Here is a 19,888-nt window from a genome sequence, read left to right on the forward strand (position 1 = left end):
TTCAGAGAGAGCGCTACACAGCTCAGGGGGGCCTTACACCTGGTCACATATAAACTGGTGTTAGTTTATAATTTTAGTTGAGCGGTAATCCCTCAAGTGTTTTCGCTGGCGGTATTCCAATGGTTTGACCGGACGTTCGCCGTGCCAATGGTCTCAGTCGGCCGGTCGCGGCCTCTCACCGGTGCTGCTGGGACCTGGCGCAGCGTCGCCGAAGGAGTGGCGGGGCCGGCGGCACCGCGGTGACGGCGGTGAGGGCGGCGGAGCCCGGCTCACGCCACCTGCACCGGTGCAAGACCTCAGGTGAGACAGCACCGTCGGGGACGGAGCCTCATAACGCGTGGTAACAGTGGTGGTGGTAGCGGTGGTGGTGGTAGCGGTGGTGCTTGTGGTGGTAACGCTGCTGGTGATAGTGGTGGTGGTGGTCGTGGTGTGGAGGAGGCTCGTGAAGGACGCTGCTGCTGGGCAGTTTGAGGCAGTCGCCATCCAGCAACAACAGAGGGCAGAGGAGCAATGCCCACAACGGATTAACGGAATACTAACGTAGCATATAATCACAATAACACACATTACAACTGATTACTAATCAACAACTCGTTGCTAATCATAACCATTGACTGATTACCAATCGATTATATAATTACAAACCCAACCCCCTCCGCCTCAAATCGCTGCACCTGAAATGAGTTCAATGATGACGTCATCCTGCTGCTCTATTTAAGACCGGGAGCAAGCGAGGGCTTTACCATTCTGGCGAATTGCCCGATGAAGCTGGATGTAATTACCAGCGAAATGTCGTACTCAAACTGTAAATGTTGTGGATTCACTCTTCAACACACCGGTGGGCTAAAGTAGTGAACTATTTGTCCTTTGTAAACGTGACACTTTTTTTACTGTTTGGCCGTGTCGGGTGGTGGAGGGTTACGACACATTTATAAATAACGCGATCTAACCCAAAAACCTTTATTATGAACGCTCACAACGAGCAGAGCACCGGGTGGCTAAAGCACAGCAAGTTGGCACAGTAGCGGGTACAGCTGGTGTGCATCTACCGGTCATCTCAGCCAACCCAGTGGGCGTTTGACACTTCACGTGGCCTTAAAGTCCGCCTGGCCTAGCACAGGCGCTGTGGTGACAGTCACCGACACTTAGTGGTGAACGGCGGGTGTTGGTATTGGTGGTGCTGATGGCGGTTGTGGTGTCGGTGGTAGTAATTGTAGTGGCAATGGTGGTGGCTGTGATGATGATGGCATTTGGTGGTGGTTGTAGTGGTGTTGCTGGTGATGCTGATGATAGCGGTGCTCATACTGTTGCTAGCACCGCTTTCTGCTGCTGACGCTAGTTCTGCTGCTTTGTACTGCTCGTGCTGATGCTAGTACTGTTGCGATTTAAAACTATTTTTATTTCACCAGAAAAGGCCCACTGAGCTATGTAGCTCTTGTTCAGAAGCGACCTGGCGGTAAATGAGAAAGCCCATTCAAGTGTCTTATAGCGTGGAAATTCATAGCGGCCAAAAGCACGTGATGTTGATTCAAAAAACATGTGGAGGGAAAACCGGAGGGGACCCAGAGAAAAATCCACGCGACCACTGGGAGATGGAGAGACGCAGAAATATACAGCAGGCGTCAGGGTCGGGACCGAATCCGTGACCTTCTGCGTACCAGGCGAGGGAGTTAACATCTCCTGTGAGCTCTGAAGCTATTTTACCGCTGCTGCCAATGCTGATGCCAATAAGGTTACTACCACTGCTGCTAGTATTGATGCCAGTAAGATCACTACTGCTGCTGCTAGTATTGATGCCAGTAAGATTACTACCACTGCTGTTAGTATTGATGCCAGTAAGATTACTACCACTGATGCTAGTATTGATGCCAGTAAGATTACTACCACTGCTGTTAGTATTGATGCCAGTAAGATCACTGCCGCTGCAGCTAGTATTGATGCCAGTAAGATTACTACCACTGCAGCTGGTATTGATGCCAGTAAGATTACTACCACGGCAGCTAGTATTGATGCCAATAAGATTACTACCACTGCTGCTAGTATTGAGGCCATTAAGATTACTACCACTGCTGCTAGTGTTGATGCCAGTAAGATTACTACCACTGCTGTTAGTAGTGATGCTAGTAAAATTACTACTGCTGCAGCTAGTATTGATGCCAGTAAGATTACTACCACTGCAGCTGGTATTGATGCCAGTAAGATTACTACCACTGCTGCTAGTGTTGATGCCAGTAAGATTACTACCACTGCTGTTAGTATTGATGCTAGTAAGATTACTACTGCTGCAGCTAGTATTGATGCCAATAAGATTACTACCACTGCTGCTAGTCCTGATGCCAGTAAGATTACTACTGCAAGTATTGATGCCAGTAAGATTACTACCACTGCTGCTACCAGTGCTGATGCCAGTAAGATTACTACTGCAAGTATTGATGCCAGTTAGATTACTACTGCTGCTGCAAGTATTGATCCCAGTAAGATCACTACCGCTGCTGGTAATATTGATGCCAGTAAGATTACTACCGCTGCTGCCAGTGCTGATGCCAGTAGGATTTACTACCGCTGCTGCAATTATTGATGCCAGTCAGATTACTACCACTGTTGCTACCAGTGCTGATGCCAGTAAGATTACTACTGCAAGTATTGATGCCAGTAAGATTACTACCACTGCTGGTAATATTGATGCCAGTAAGATCACGACTGCAAGTATTTATGTCAGTAAGATCACTACCGATGCTGCTGCCAGTGCTGCTGCCAGTAGGATTTACTACTGCTGCTGTAAGTATTGATGCCAGTAAGATCACTACCGCTTATTGATGCCATTAAGATTACTACTGCTGCTGCAAGTATTGATGCCAGTAAGATCACTACCGCTGCTGCTAGTGCCGATGCCAGTAAGATTACTACTACTGCCAGTGCTGATTGCCAGTAGGATCACTGCCGCTGCTAGTGCTGATGCCAGTAAGATTACTACTACTGCCAGTGCTGATTGCCAGTAGGATCACCGCTGCTGCTAGTGCTGATGCCAGTAGGATTACTACTGCTGCCAGTGCTAGGCAGAACGGGTGGACAAGTGGGGGGGGGTCTCACCGGCGAGTCCTCTCGGGCAGACGTCGCGACCGGGAGAACACCGCAGCCCGAGCCGTCTCCTCGCCTGGGTCGTGGGGGGGTGCTGGTGGCTCATGGGAGACTGTGGCCACGCGCATGCCCGTAGTAGGGGTGGGTGTGGGGTGGGGGTGGCGTGGTTGACGTGGGGTAAATGAGGTGGAGTGGGTGTGGTGGGGCGGGTGGGGTGGGTGGGGGGCGGTCAGAACAACAATGCCACACGGGTACTCATTTGAAGCCGAGTAGACCTAGGGGAGCCCCAGAAATCGTTCAGAGAATGAGTTCTGGGGCTCCCATCACCAGTGGTGATTATAACACTCGCCAACATGCACACGCACCACCACTGACGCTCACCAATAGTGACACTCACCACCAACACGCTCACCACCACTGACGTTCACCAACAGCGATAATAATCGCCACTGGTGATGGCCGAGAGCGGAAATCGAACTCGGGCCTCCGGGTTCGTAGCAGGGAGTAGCACTGACCGCTACACTACCCCTCATCTTTGTTGGGTATACGCGGATGGACAGAAGTATGGATAGGACACACACAAAGACAAATATCCCCCATATAGGCTTAACAGACTGTTGGGGGAAGGGGCTATTAGCGAGCAACTATGAAGGCCGGCACGGCACACGAGGGGGTGGGAGGCCCAGGACCGGTTCAGATAATCGTCACTGGTGTTGGCCGTGAGCGGGAATTGAATTCGGATCGCCAGGTTCGTAGCGCAGCGTGCTAAATGCTACATGACCGCTCCCCACACACAACAACCGCCATTCGTCACTAAATGGCAGTGACACCACCACGAGGCTTGTGCCAGGCTATGTGCACCTTGAGGCCACGTGAAGTGTCGAACGCCCGCTGACAGGTCACGGGGCAGACCCAGGTGCCACGAGTCGACTGACTGAGACGAGTGGCTGATGCACTGCCTGTGCCTTCTACTGTGCCAACTTGCTGTGCTTTAACCACCCGGCGCTCCGCTCCTTGTAGTGAGCGTCGCTCCTCTGCCCTCCGTTGTTGTTGGAGAGCGACTGCCTCCAACTGCTCAGCAGCGTCATTCACGAGCCTCCTCCACAGAGGCCGATCTTGACACCGCTGGTACAAGTCATTGGCAAGTCCACTCAGCTCCACATCCTCCTGTACCACATCACTCCATCTCTTCTCTAGCCCGTGCCGCGCCCGTTTAGCCCCCTCGATCCGGCCGAACAAAAGCTGTTTCGGCATGTGGTGGCTGGGCGGGGCTACATGACCCAGCCAACGCAGCCTTGCCTGCCGGAGGAGCTCACCGATGGGACTTTGTCCAGATCTTTGAAGGATTTGTGAGCTCCTCATACAATCCAGCCTGGTTAAACCCAGGATGGATCGTAGGCAGGCCAGCCTAAATGTTTCTAACCGGCGTAGATGTTCCATTAGGGGGGTCCATGTTTCGCAAGCGTAGAGAAGGGAGGGAATGACCGTGGCCGAGAAGACCTGAAGCTTCGTGCAGAGCGACAGACCAGGTAGCTTCCACACAGCGTTACGCAACCGATGAAAAGATAATGCCGCTCGACTGATTCGGAGTGAGACCTCTGCTGTTAAACCGGAGCCGGCCATGAGGACACTGCCCAAGTATGGGAACTCTCCACAACTGCCCTTTCACCAATTGGGAGTTTTGGGGGTCGAGTGTCCGATGGTACAAAATGCCCAGGCAGGTGCTTAGTTTTGGTGGGGCTGATGGTAATGCCGCACCGCTTAGTGGCAAGCTCCAGTTCAGCAGCAGCGCCTACAACTCCTCCTCTGAGTGAGCAGCGATTACCAGATCATCGGCATACATAACATGGTTGAGCAATAGGGAGCCATCCCTTGACCGCACCCGGGCATCGATCAGCCACCCATTGTATCTGTACCATATGGAAGATTCCCCTGGTACAGCTATTGAAGGCTTCACGAACTACGTAGTCGAAATAGATGTTAAATAATGTAAGAGCCAGAGGACATCCCTGTAACACCCCAAGGTGTACAGGGAATGGCTCTGACTCCCAGCCACGTAGTTTTACCCGGGCCCGCTCACCATCACGAAGGTCCTTAATGATCGTGAGGAGAGGGTCAGGGACTCCGAAAGCACGAAAAACTACCCAGAGCCCAGGCCTACTGATGGTATCATAGGCCTGGACCAGGTCACTGACACACACACCGACTGACACACTCACCTCTGAGCACGCCGGTGGCTCCGAGCTGAGCTCTGGCAGCGGCTGCCGCCTCTTTCTGCTGGCAAGGATGGGGCTGTGGGTAGTAACCATGGTGACAACACTCACCAATACGCTCACCGACACTCACCAACACGCTCACCAACACTGACTCACCAACACGCTCACCCACACTGACGCTCACCAACAGCGACACTCACCCATACTGACACTTACTAACATTGACACTCACCAACACGCTAACCTACACTGACGCTCACCAACAGTGACACGCACCAAAAGTGACACTCACCAACACGTTCACCCACACTGGCGCTCACCAACTGTGACACTCACCCACACTGACGCTCACCAACAGTGACACTCGCCGGCACCGAGACTCGCAATCGTTGTCACTCACCTACGCCCTGTTTTTCGGCTCACCTCACACCTCACCTGTTGAATTTCACCTCGTCAATGGCATCTCTCACCTCCCTCACCTCATTCCTCCTCTTCCTTTCTTCTCTATCACCAGCTCTGGCCCCTCACCTCACCAGCTCTGCCCCCTCATCTCACCAGCTCTGCTCTCCAATCTCCGATTTCACCTCTCACTTTCTTTCCCTCCCCTGTCACACCTCACTCATCTATCACCTCTCTCCCTTCTCACCTCACCTCATATCTCACCTCTCTCCCTTCTCACTTCATCTCTTACCTCCCCCCGCCCCCCCCCCCCCTTCTCTCACCACATCACTTTTCCAGTCACCATCCTCGCAGCAGCAGTCGCTTTTGAGGCTAACCACAAAGAAGGTGGGTCGCCATATCATCGCGCGGCGCTTTTACGTGCTCTATACACTATACATTCTTAAACACTACACTACAGACTACACTACACACTCCTATACACTACGCTACATATTACTATACGCTACACTATACTAGCCGTCAAACAAAGACGGTGGTCACCGCATCATCATAGCGTGGCACTTTCAGATGCGCTGCTTCTGCGGCCGTCTGGAACGCTCTTTAAATCGTCTATTATATTATTTGGGTCTTTCAGTAAAGCCACGTAGATACATCAAATTATAAAAAAATAACACAAATAAAAACAATCTAATGACGTTTTGATCGCAACACAAGCAATCGTCATCAGGTGAGAAATATCGCGGGAGAGCTGCTGAGAATATATGGTGGGAGCGCTGCTAAGGTAAGGAGTTATAAAGGTTTGGGATGGGTGTAGCCCAAGGGTCAGTGGGAGGGGCTAGAGATTAAATTTCCATGTAAATGTAAGATCGGGTAAATCTTGACAAACGAAGCTGTGGGGGTGGCCATTGTATTGTGAGAGATTAGCATGTCAATGTAAGCAATTAGCATGTCAATGTAAGCAATAAGCATGCCAATGTAAGAAATGTGCTTGTAAATGTAAGCTCGGGGAGAGCTCACCACATGGAGGTGGAAAAGGATGGCAAGCCACCATTTACTAATACAGCTAACGGTGGCTGTGTTAGTGAATGTAACTCAGAATGGAAAATAACTGCTAACATAGGTAGGTATGAAGGGAACATCACAGCCAGCTATGACCTAAACTGGTGAATAACGTCCTTCCAATGATTGCTCAGTTTGTACCCATCTTCTCGGTGGAAATTGTGTCTGTGTTTATATATCTGGATGGCTTCATGAACGAATCTTTGCTGATAGCCAGTGGGCTTGCAGAGTACCCTCGTCTTGGCAAAATCAATTTCGTGTGCCCACAGCGTTAAAATAATGATCAGCCATGGCTGAGGTATTAGTCCTGCCGTGTTTCAGATTTGCCTTATGTTCACGAACCCGGTCCGAGACATGTCGCTTAGTTTCCCCAATGTAACAGCTGCCGCAGACACAGCTTAGTTTGTAGACACCAGGGTATTGCATGTCAGGGACCACATCCTTCACAGATGGGATCAAATCACGAATTTTATGCACTGTGTTGAATCGTACCTGGATCTTGTGTTTGCTCATGATTTTGGAAATCTTTTTGGTGACCTCTTCTATGTATGGCAAGGTGATGGTTTTGATTGGGTCCTCAGATGGTTCTTTCCCAACGGTTGGGGTGATAGCTTTATAGATTGTGTAGTCTGAATACCCATTCTTCTTGAGGGCTTGGTATACGTGCTCTAGTTCACTGGCTGGTGGTGAGCTCTATGGTGTAGAGTTTTGATGAGAGAATTCTTCTGGGATGGATGGTGATGGGAGTCAGGTTTTAGGTAGGCATCCGTATGGGCGGATTTCCTGTAGACAGTGTCCCATTGAGCCATTAGGTCTCTTTGCGATACAAACATCCAAGAATGGTAACTTGCCATCCTTTTCCACCTCCATGGTGAATTTTATGGCTGGGTGTATGGAATTGATGTGGTTGAAGAATTGGTCCAGAGCTGTTGGGCCATGTGGCCAGATCATGAACGTATCATCTCCGTATCTCTACCACAAGGAAAGATGTAGGGTAGATGCCTGGATGGCATCTGTCTCAAAATTTTCCATGAAAACATTGGCTACAACTGAAGATTAGGGAGAACCGATTGGGGTACCTTCAACTTGTTTGTACAATGTCCCATTCCAGATGAAGTAAGTGTTGGTGAAGCAGTGTCTAACCAGGGCCGGTACATCAGCATACAGTCCTTGTTGAACCAAACCTTCAATGATTGTGTAGTGACATCGGGGATGTCACTGTATGGTGCCGGCCCGGAAGGGTCGTGCCATTCAATGTTCCTACATCGTGGACAGCACCGTGTGGGTGGCTGTGTGTAATACCAGCCCTAGCGGGGCTTGGCGAGCACTGGGATAGTGCGGGCACCACGCACAACGTGTGGTGGGGGCTCCCCCGAGGGGGAGGGGGTGAGTGTGAGCCCAGGGGCAGGGTTGCCCCGTGCCATGGCACTCTGGTTGACCCCGAAGACACGTGATCGGGACTGTCCACACAGGGGGCCCCAGGTGGGGGGACGAGTGGGTGATCACGTGTCCGGGGAGAGCTCTTGAGAAGGTTGGAGAGGGAACGAGAATGTTCAAGAAGGCGGGCAGGGCCGAGGGCGGAGCGGCCCCGACCGGAGAGGGATATAGGCGGGTCCCTGAGAGGGACCGGGGTCTCTTCGTTCTGCAAGCGGGAAGCTCTGCGTCCTATGAGGAACCACGTGGTCAGAGACCCGAGTGAGGGTCTGACCCTTCGTAGCAATAACTCCTCTGTATAGTGTAGTTAGCTGGGTGGTCACCACCCTAGGTTGTATCTGGTAAAGGGACAGTTACTCCTTTGTGTTAAGGTGTTGTAAATAAATGTGTTGCCTCTAAAAAGGAACGACGTCTGCGACTCAGTTGGACCCGCTACAATTGCAATGGTGTTAGGCACAGGAACTTTGGTAAACAAAGATCGAAACTGACAAGCAAATCACCTGGAGATAGTGAGATGTCTTCAATTTAATCATCGTCTAGATTGATTAACTAATTTCTTTAAAACAGTTTTTGTTGCGTTTAGTTTGTTATTCTTCCCCCGCACCTCCGATTAGCATGGTTGGCTACGTACGATGCGAAAGAAATTCAACATATACGTACATTTCAATCATTTACCCAGTCACCCACCATCTCACTCGCCCACTCATTCACTTAACAATCATCTCACTTACCATTTCGCTCACCCACTCATTCACTCACCCACCCACCAATTCGCTGTTCCTTTAGGAATCCACCAGGAGCTATGCCGCACATTTAAATCATCTAGATTGAAAACTAATTTCTTATTGTTGTTTTAGTTTGTCGTCTGTCCCACCCCCCACACCTCCGATTAGCGCATTTGGCTATGTACAGTGGTGCTGAAAGAAGATCAACGTACCAATGCCAATACCCGGCATTTGCCACAAAGTGACGGCGACGTCACCACAGCGCCTGTGCCAAGCCAGGTGTACTTTAAGGCCATGTGATGTTTCGAAAAGTCCACTCAGCCGCACATCCTCCCGTACCGCATCGGTCCATCTCCTCTCCTGCCGGGTCATGCCCGTGTAGCCCCCTCTATTCGGCCAAAAAGAAGCCGCTTGGGCATGTGGTGGCTGGGTATGCGGGCTACATGACCCATCCAACGCGGCCTTGTCTGCCAGAGGAGCTCACCGATGGGACAGTGATTTGTGAGCTACTCACACAATCCAGCCTGCAGGTCAAACCCAGGGCGGATCTTAGGCAGGCGAGCCTGAATGTTTCTAACCGGCGCAGATGTTCCATTAGATGGGTCCATGTTTGACAAGCATACAGAAGGGAGAACATGACCGTGGCCAAGAAGACCGGGGGTAGCTTCCACACAGCATTACACACACACACAACGTACAAAGACGTACACATAGACGTACACACACACCCACAGACGTAAACACAGACATACACTTAGACGTACACACACCCACACACAGACATACAGAGAGACATACATCCAGACGTACACACACACAGACGTACACAAAAACGTACACACAGACGCACCTCGGCGTGACTGGCACGAAGTTGGGGCTACGCGTGACACTCACGCGGCGGCAGCGCCGGTGCAGGAAGAGTCCACCGCGCCGCCGCCTGCGCGCCAGCTCCGGCGTTGCCGGGACGGTGGAGGGGCTGGAGTCGGAGAAGCGCCCGGAGGTCTCCACAAACGCGGCGTCCATCAACCCAACACTGGCGGCACCGTCGTCGTCGTCGTCTCCACCGTCGTCGTCGTCGGCTCCACCGTCGTCGTCGGCTCCACCGTCGTCGTCGGCTCCACCGTCGTCGTCGGCTCCACCACTGTCGCCGCTCACGCCATGGCAAATGCCGAGAGAGCCACCGGGGACGGGATCGCTGTCCCCCTCTGCCTCCGCGGCGACGGTACCAACACGGGCCGCGCTCGGCCGCTCACCGGACCACAGCGGCGGTGGCACATCGGCGACAGAGCCGTGATCATCACTGCTGTCAATGTTGGTGCTGCTGCTGTCGATGTTGGTGCTGCTGCTATCGATGTTGGTGCTGCTGCTATCGATGTTGGTGCTGCTGCTGTCGATATTGGTGCTATTCCTGCTGCTGTCCATGTTGGTGCTGCTGTTGGTGCCGCTGCCACCGCCGCTGCTGTTCTTATAGATGCCGTCGGCACTCCGCCTGCCGTTTGCTAGCCGTCCCTTGCGACTGTGGCGAATACGTCGCGCATCGTCACCGTCCAATTTCTGAGCTCCGAAGTGCCCAGCGGGAATAGCGGCAGGAGCGGCGGCGGCGGCAACGGCACCACCACCACCACCGCCTATGCCGGAAGCGACTGTCCCTGCAGCGTCGGGGCTGTGCCACTCCGCTGATTGGCGGGAACGTCGGGCGCACTCCCTTACAACGCCGCCGCCGCTGCCCGCACCGTCTCTGTCTCTGCGAGCGTCGCTTTTACTGACGGGGAGGAAGCAAAGGACGTCTTCGATGGCACTGTCCCTGCGTGTTTTGCCGTTTAATTTGCCCACGCCGGTTTTTCCACCTTTGGCCAACAAGCGAGAGAGCAGAGAACACTCGCCGTCGGAGTCGTCATCGTCAACACCGCGGGCGGCGCCTCTCGCCGTGGCCAGTGACGGCGGCCAACCGGAGCTGCCAGCAGACTCGTCTTCGCTGGCAAGCGCTCGTCTCTTGCGAGCGTTGCCGATGACGACGTCGGGCGGCCGTCGCGAGACGGAGGCGGCGTGGTCATCATCGTTGTCGTGGTGTTTGCGTGACGGAGCCGCGTCGGGCCGGTGATGCCTCCTGCCCGTCGGCTCGCCGGCCTCGTCACGGAGCCGCGCCGTCGACATTTTGGCCGCGTGGGGAGCGGCGAGCGAGGCGAGCGGGGCTGACGAGACGGCGGAGCCCGACCTGGTCCGGTGACGGCAGCGCAGTCGGGCACTGCCCTCGTCTGAAGCCATCATCCTGCAGCTGTTGGGCTTGGCAGGAACCGCCAGAAACTACACCAAAGACAAAGATCGCCCAGAAATAGTTTCAACAGAACGTTGGGGCAAGTGCTGTTCGCGAGCAGCACCTATGAAGGCCGGCCACTGTGGCACATGAGGGGGTGAGTGGCCGGCACCACGGCCAGGCGCCTTTGTCTCCCCAGGAAGCAATACAATATACGCGTACAGTGTAATACCCAGAAACACCATCAGAGACAAAGATCCCCCGTATAACCTTAAAAGACTGTTGGGGCAAGTGCTGTTAGCGAGTAGCACCTACTAAGGCCGGCACTGTGTCAACACACGAGGAGTGTGGGTGGCCAGCACCACACCCGCACGGTCGCCTTTGTCTCCCCAGTGAGGGATACAGCATAAGCATCAAGTGATACAGTATAAGCGTATATTGTAATACAGTATAAGCGTACAATGTGCAACAGTACAAGCGTATAGTTTGATACGCTATAAACGTAATGTGACAGTATAAGCGTACAGTGTGATACAGTATACGCGTGCAGTGTGATACAGTATAATCATTGCGATACAGTAGAATCGTTGTGTGACAGTATAACAGTTGTGATACAGTATGGTTGTAGTGTGATACAGTATGGTTGTAGTGTGATACAGTATGGTTGTAGTGTGATACAGTATAATAGTTGTGTGATACAGTATGGTTGTAGTGTGATACAGTATAATAGTTGTGTGATACAGTATAATAGTTGTGATACAGTATGGTTGTGGTGTGATGCAGTATAATAGTTGTGATACAGTATAATAGTTGTGTGATACAGTATGGTTGTGGTGTGATGTAGTATAATAGTTGTGATACAGTATAATAGTTGTGTGATACAGTATGGTTGTGGTGTGATGCAGTATAATAGTTGTGATACAGTATGGTTGTAGTGTGATACAGTATAATAGTAGTGTGATACAGTATAATAGTAGTGTGATACAGTATAATAGTTGTGTGATACAGTATATTAGTAGTGTGATACAGTATAATAGTAGTGTGATACAGTATAATAGTTGTGATACAGTATAATAGTTGTGTGATACAGTATGGTTGTGGTGTGATGCAGTATAATAGTTGTGATACAGTATGGTTGTAGTGTGATACAGTATAATAGTAGTGTGATACAGTATAATAGTTGTGTGATACAGTATAATAGTAGTGTGATACAGTATAAAAGTAGTGTGATACAGTATGGTTGTAGTGTGATACAGTATAATAGTTGTAGTGTGATACAGTATGGTTGTGGTGTGGTACAGTATAATAGTTGTGGTGTGATACAGTATGGTTGTGGTGTGATACAGTATAATAGTTGTAGTGTGATACAGTATGGTTGTGGTGTGATACAGTATAATAGTTGTGATACAGTATGGTTGTGGTGTGATACAGTATAATAGTTGTGGTGTGATACAGTATAATAGTTGTGATACAGTATGGTTGTGGTGTGATACAGTATAATAGTAGTGTGATACAGTATACTAGTAGTGTGATACAGTATAATAGTAGTGTGATACAGTATAATAGTAGTGTGATACAGTATAATAGTAGTGTGATACAGTATAATAGTAGTGTGATACAGTATAATAGTTGTGTGATACAGTATGGTTGTGGTGTGATGCAGTATAATAGTTGTGATACAGTATGGTTGTGGTGTGATACAGTATAATAGTTGTGGTGTGATACAGTATAATAGTTGTGATACAGTATGGTTGTAGTGTGATACAGTATGGTTGTGGTGTGATACAGTATGGTTGTGGTGTGATAGAGTATGGTTGTGGTGTGATACAGTATGGTTGTGGTGTGATACAGTATGGTTGTAGTGTGATACAGTATGGTTGTAGTGTGATACAGTATAATAGTAGTGTGATACAGTATAATAGTTGTGTGATACAGTATACTAGTAGTGTGATACAGTATGGTTGTGGTGTGATACAGTATAATAGTAGTGTGATACAGTATAATAGTAGTGATACAGTATAATAGTTGTGATACAGTATGGTTGTGTGATACAGTATAATAGTTGTGATACAGTATAATAGTAGTGTGATACAGTATAATAGTAGTGTGATACAGTATAATTGTAGTGTAATACAGTATAATAGGTATGTGATACAGTATGGTTGTGGTGTGATACAGTATAATAGTAGTGTGATACAGTAAGGTTGTAGTGTGATACAATATGGTTGTGGTACAGTATAATAGTTGTGATACAGTATGGTTGTGTGGTGTGATACAGTATAATAGTTGTGATACAGTATAATAGTTGTGATACAGTATGGTTGTGTGATACAGTATAATAGTTGTGTGATACAGTATAATAGTAGTGTGATACAGTATAATAGTAGTGATACAGTATAATAGTGATACAGTATGGTTGTGGTGTGATACAGTATAATAGTAGTGTGATACAGTATAATAGTAGTGTGATACAGTATAATAGTAGTGTGATACAGTATAATAGTGGTGATACAGTATGGTAGTAGTGTGATACAGTACAATAGTAGTGTGATACAGTATAATAGTAGTGTGATACAGTATAATAGTTGTGTGATACAGTATAATAGTAGTGTGATACAGTATAATAGTAGTGTGATACAGTATACTAGTAGTGTGATACAGTATAATAGTTGTGATACAGTATGGTTGTGTGATACAGTATAATAGTAGTGTGATACAGTATACTAGTAGTGTGATACAGTATAATAGTAGTGTGATACAGTATAATAGTAGTGTGATAATAGTAGTGTGATACAGTATAATAGTGGTGTGATACAGTATAATAGTAGTGTGATAGAGTATAATAGTGGTGTGATACAGTATAATAGTGGTGTGATACAGTATAATAGTAGTGTGATACAGTATAATAGTGTGATACAGTATAATAGTAGTGTGATACAGTATAATAGTAGTGTGATACAGTATAATAGTAGTGTGATAATAGTAGTGATACAGTATAATAGTGGTGTGATACAGTATAATAGTGGTGTGATACAGTATAATAGTAGTGTGATACAGTATAATAGTGTGATACAATATAATAGTAGTGTGATACAGTATGGTTGTGGTGTGATACAGTATAATAGTAGTGTGATACAGTATAATAGTAGTGATACAGTATAATAGTTGTGATACAGTATGGTTGTGTGATACAGTATAATAGTTGTGATACAGTATAATAGTAGTGTGATACAGTATAATAGTAGTGTGATACAGTATAATTGTAGTGTAATACAGTATAATAGGTATGTGATACAGTATGGTTGTGGTGTGATACAGTATAATAGTAGTGTGATACAGTAAGGTTGTAGTGTGGTACAATATGGTTGTGGTACAGTATAATAGTTGTGATACAGTATGGTTGTGTGGTGTGATACAGTATAATAGTTGTGATACAGTATAATAGTTGTGATACAGTATGGTTGTGTGATACAGTATAATAGTTGTGTGATACAGTATAATAGTAGTGTGATACAGTATAATAGTAGTGATACAGTATAATAGTGATACAGTATGGTTGTGGTGTGATACAGTATAATAGTAGTGTGATACAGTATAATAGTAGTGTGATACAGTATAATAGTAGTGTGATACAGTATAATAGTGGTGATACAGTATGGTAGTAGTGTGATACAGTATAATAGTAGTGTGATACAGTATAATAGTAGTGTGATACAGTATAATAGTTGTGTGATACAGTATAATAGTAGTGTGATACAGTATAATAGTAGTGTGATACAGTATAATAGTTGTGTGATACAGTATACTAGTAGTGTGATACAGTATACTAGTAGTGTGATACAGTATAATAGTTGTGATACAGTATGGTTGTGTGATACAGTATAATAGTAGTGTGATACAGTATACTAGTAGTGTGATACAGTATAATAGTAGTGTGATAATAGTAGTGTGATAATAGTAGTGTGATACAGTATAATAGTGGTGTGATACAGTATAATAGTAGTGTGATAGAGTATAATAGTGGTGTGATACAGTATAATAGTGGTGTGATACAGTATAATAGTGTGATACAGTATAATAGTAGTGTGATACAGTATAATAGTAGTGTGATACAGTATAATAGTAGTGTGATAATAGTAGTGATACAGTATAATAGTGGTGTGATACAGTATAATAGTGGTGTGATACAGTATAATAGTGGTGTGATACAGTATAATAGTAGTGTGATACAGTATAATAGTGTGATACAATATAATAGTAGTGTGATACAGTATACTAGTAGTGTGATACAGTATACTAGTAGTGTGATACAGTATAATAGTAGTGTGATACAGTATAATAGTAGTGTGATACAGTATAATAGTAGTGATACAGTATGGTTGTGGTGTGATACAGTATAATAGTAGTGTGATACAGTATAATAGTAGTGTGGTACAGTATAATAGTAGTGTGATACAGTATGGTTGTGTGATACAGTATAATAGTTGTGTGATACAGTATAAAAGTAGTGTGATACAGTATAATAGTTGTGATACAGTATGGTTGTGTGATACAGTATAATAGTAGTGTGATACAGTATAATAGTAGTGATACAGTATAATAGTAGTGATACAGTATGGTTGTGGTGTGATATAGTATAATAGTAGTGTGATACAGTATAATAGTAGTGTGATACAGTATAATAGTAGTGTGATACAGTATAATAGTTGTGATACAGTATGGTTGTGGTGTGATATAGTATAATAGTAGTGTGATACAGTATAATAGTAGTGTGATACAGTATAATAGTTGTGATACAGTATGGTTGTGGTGTGATATAGTATAATAGTAGTGTGATACAGTATAATAGTAGTGTGATACAGTATAATAGTAGTGTGATAATAGTAGTGATACAGTAATATAGTGGTGTGATACAGTATAATAGTGGTGTGATACAGTATAATAGTAGTGTGATACAGTATAATAGTGTGATACAATATAATAGTAGTGTGATACAGTATACTAGTAGTGTGATACAGTATACTAGTAGTGTGATACAGTATAATAGTAGTGTGATACAGTATAATAGTAGTGTGATACAGTATAATAGTAGTGATACAGTATGGTTGTGGTGTGATACAGTATAATAGTAGTGTGATACAGTATAATAGTAGTGTGGTACAGTATAATAGTAGTGTGATACAGTATGGTTGTGTGATACAGTATAATAGTTGTGTGATACAGTATAAAAGTAGTGTGATACAGTATAATAGTTGTGATACAGTATGGTTGTGTGATACAGTATAATAGTAGTGTGATACAGTATAATAGTAGTGATACAGTATAATAGTAGTGATACAGTATGGTTGTGGTGTGATATAGTATAATAGTAGTGTGATACAGTATACTAGTAGTGTGATACAGTATAATATCCATCTCACACAGGTGAATGTGACAAAGGAAAGGCGTTATCACCGTCCTCTTGTTAAGGATGTACAGAGTGATACAGTATAATAGTATTCTTAGTTTTTTCGGTAAAGTCACGTTGAAGGGAAACAACAAAATAATAAAATATATATAAAACAATAAAAAAATTCTCACGACGTTTCGACCATAACTCAAACGGTCGTCTTCAGGTGTGTTGGTTTGCATAAATTTATTTGTAAACGGCGCATTTATTTATTTATATAAAAAACCGTTAGCGCCACGCGCAACGATTTGGCAGTTTATTTAGGACTAGTCCATCTATATTCTGAAAAGAGGAGGGGGGAAACTAAATTTTTTATAATGTATGTTGTCTGAAAGCCACTGTAAGCGTGAACAATCAATTAAGACCTGAAATGGTTTATCAAATCTTTCCAATGATTGCTAAGATAGAATCAATCTTCTCGGTTGAAATTGTCTCTGTGCTTGTATATGTGGATAGCCTCATGAACTAATCTCTCATGGTAGCCAGATGGCTTACAAAGAACCTCTGTCTTGGAAAAGTCAATGGCATGTGAGCCTACTGAATTGCTTGTGTTGTGGCCGAAACGTCGTGAGAATATTATTGTGTTATTTTATTTTATCAATTTATTATTTTATTCTCATTCTACGTGACTTTACCGAAAGAACCAAAGAAGGAGTATAATAGTAGTGTGATGCAGTGATAATATCCATCTCAGGCAGGTGAATGTGACAAAGGAAAGGCGTTATCACCGTGTTAAGGATGCACAGAGTGAGGGCGGCGTCTCCTCGTGAGGACGCCGACCCCAGGGGCCTCCTCTCCTACCCCAGGGGACTCCTCTCCGCCGGTCGCTCCCGCCGCTTTTCCCGCCGGGGTCGCCAACTGTCGCCCGAGAATCGCCGCGATCGCCCATTGGCTCCGAGCGTTGCCACGTGACGGGGGCGCCGTCGTTTTCATTGGCGGGTTTCATCCTCGAGCTGAAAGACGTTTTCCCGGCATGAATCCAGAAGGAGAACTTCCGGTTTCCAGAAGATGTTCTTCCTTTTCCAGAAGATGATCTTCCATTTCCAGAAGATGATCTTCCTTTTCCAGAAGATGATCTTCCATTTCCAGAAGATGTTCTTCCTTTTCCAGAAGCTGTTCTTCCATTTCCAGAAGATGTTCTTCGATTTCCAAAAGATGATCTTCCTTTTCCAGAAGATGTTCTTCCATTTCCAGAAGATGTTCTTCCTTTTCCAGAAGATTTTCTTCCTTTTCCAGAAGATGTTCTTTTTTTCCAGAAGATGTTCTTCCTTTTCCAGAAGATTTTCTTCCTTTTCCAGAAGATGTTCTTCCTTTTCCAGAAGATGTTCTTCCTTTTCCAGAAGATGTTCTTCCATTTCCAGAAGATGACCTTCCTTTTCCAGAAGATGTTCTTCCATTTTCAGAAGATGTTCTTCCTTTTCCAGAAGATGATCTTCCTTTTCCAGAACGTGTTCTTTCTTTTCCAGAAGATGGTCTTCCATTTCCAGAAGATGTTCTTCCATTTCCAGAAGATGTTCTTCCTTTTCCAGAAGATTTTCTTCCTTTTCCAGATGATGTTCTTTTTTTCCAGAAGATGTTCTTCCTTTTCCAGAAGATTTTCTTCCTTTTCCAGAAGATGTTCTTCCTTTTCCAGAAGATGTTTTTCCTTTTCCAGAAGATGTTCTTCCTTTTTCAGAAGATGTTCTTCCATTTCCAGAAGATGTTCTTCCTTTTCCAGAAGATTTTCTTCCTTTTCCAGAAGATGTTCTTTTTTTCCAGAAGATGTTCTTCCTTTTCCAGAAGATGTTCTTCCTTTTCCAGAAGATGTTCTTCCTTTTCCAGAAGATGTTCTTCCTTTTTCAGAAGATTTTCTTCCTTTTCCAGAAGATGTTCTTCCTTTTCCAGAAGATGTTCTTTTTTTCCAGAAGATGTTCTTCCTTTTCCAGAAGATTTTCTTCCTTTTCCAGAAGATGTTCTTCCTTTTCCAGAAGATGTTCTTCCTTTTCCAGAAGATGTTCTTCCATTTCCAGAAGATGACCTTCCTTTTCCAGAAGATGTTCTTCCATTTTCAGAAGATGTTCTTCCTTTTCCAGAAGATGATCTTCCTTTTCCAGAACGTGTTCTTTCTTTTCCAGAAGATGGTCTTCCATTTCCAGAAGATGTTCTTCCATTTCCAGAAGATGTTCTTCCTTTTCCAGAAGATTTTCTTCCTTTTCCAGATGATGTTCTTTTTTTCCAGAAGATGTTCTTCCTTTTCCAGAAGATTTTCTTCCTTTTCCAGAAGATGTTCTTCCTTTTCCAGAAGATGTTTTTCCTTTTCCAGAAGATGTTCTTCCTTTTTCAGAAGATGTTCTTCCATTTCCAGAAGATGTTCTTCCTTTTCCAGAAGATTTTCTTCCTTTTCCAGAAGATGTTCTTTTTTTCCAGAAGATGTTCTTCCTTTTCCAGAAGATGTTCTTCCTTTTCCAGAAGATGTTCTTCCTTTTCCAGAAGATGATATTCCTTTTCCAGAAGATTTTCTTCCTTTTCCAGAAGATGTTCTTCCTTTTCCAGAAGATGTTCTTCCATTTCCAGAAGATGACCTTCCTTTTCCAGAAGATGTTCTTCCATTTTCAGAAGATGTTCTTCCTTTTCCAGAAGATGATCTTCCTTTTCCAGAACGTGTTCTTTCTTTTCCAGAAGATGGTCTTCCATTTCCAGAAGATGTTCTTCCATTTCCAGAAGATGTTCTTCCTTTTCCAGAAGATTTTCTTCCTTTTCCAGATGATGTTCTTTTTTTCCAGAAGATGTTCTTCCTTTTCCAGAAGATTTTCTTCCTTTTCCAGAAGATGTTCTTCCTTTTCCAGAAGATGTTTTTCCTTTTCCAGAAGATGTTCTTCCTTTTTCAGAAGATGTTCTTCCATTTCCAGAAGATGTTCTTCCTTTTCCAGAAGATTTTCTTCCTTTTCCAGAAGATGTTCTTTTTTTCCAGAAGATGTTCTTCCTTTTCCAGAAGATGTTCTTCCTTTTCCAGAAGATGTTCTTCCTTTTCCAGAAGATGTTCTTCCTTTTTCAGAAGATTTTCTTCCTTTTCCAGAAGATGTTCTTCCTTTTCCAGAAGATGAGCTTCCTTTTCCAGAAGATGTTCTTCTTTTCCAGAAGATGTTCTTCCTTTTCCAGAAGATGATATTCCTTTTCCAGAAGATGTTCTTCCATTTCCAGAAGATGTTCTTCCTTTTCCAGAAGCTGTTCTTCCATTTCCAGAAGATGTTCTTCGATTTCCAGAAGATGATCTTCCTTTTCCAGAAGATGT

The 19,888-nt window shown here is 45.3% G+C and overlaps 1 protein-coding gene across 3 annotated transcripts in view; it reads right to left on the reverse strand.

The window, feature by feature from the left end:
* LOC116956387 (uncharacterized) overlaps positions 1–17,610 on the reverse strand; it is a 36,856-nt gene extending 19,246 nt beyond the window's left edge. Inside the window, exons 1-5 of one of the 3 annotated variants that reach the window (XM_076054224.1) lie at positions 17,419–17,608; positions 9,765–11,218; positions 5,298–5,370; positions 3,091–3,190; positions 180–278 (exon numbers count right to left, since the gene is read on the reverse strand). In XM_076054224.1, coding sequence (XP_075910339.1) covers positions 180–278; positions 3,091–3,190; positions 5,298–5,370; positions 9,765–11,218; positions 17,419–17,550 — 1,858 coding nt within the window. In that variant the 5' untranslated portion in view covers positions 17,551–17,608. Of the gene's footprint in view, positions 1–179; positions 279–3,090; positions 3,191–5,297; positions 5,371–9,764; positions 11,219–17,345 lie in introns of all 3 variants that reach the window. The other 2 variants (XM_032977973.2, XM_076054225.1) reach the window with 2 other exon arrangements.
* Positions 17,611–19,888: the final 2,278 nt, after the last annotated feature.

This window comes from Petromyzon marinus, chromosome 65 (genome assembly GCF_048934315.1).
Source record: "Petromyzon marinus isolate PM22_M1 ecotype Great Lakes invasive population chromosome 65, UKy_Petmar_22M1.pri1.0, whole genome shotgun sequence".
Lineage (NCBI taxonomy): Eukaryota > Metazoa > Chordata > Hyperoartia > Petromyzontiformes > Petromyzontidae > Petromyzon > Petromyzon marinus.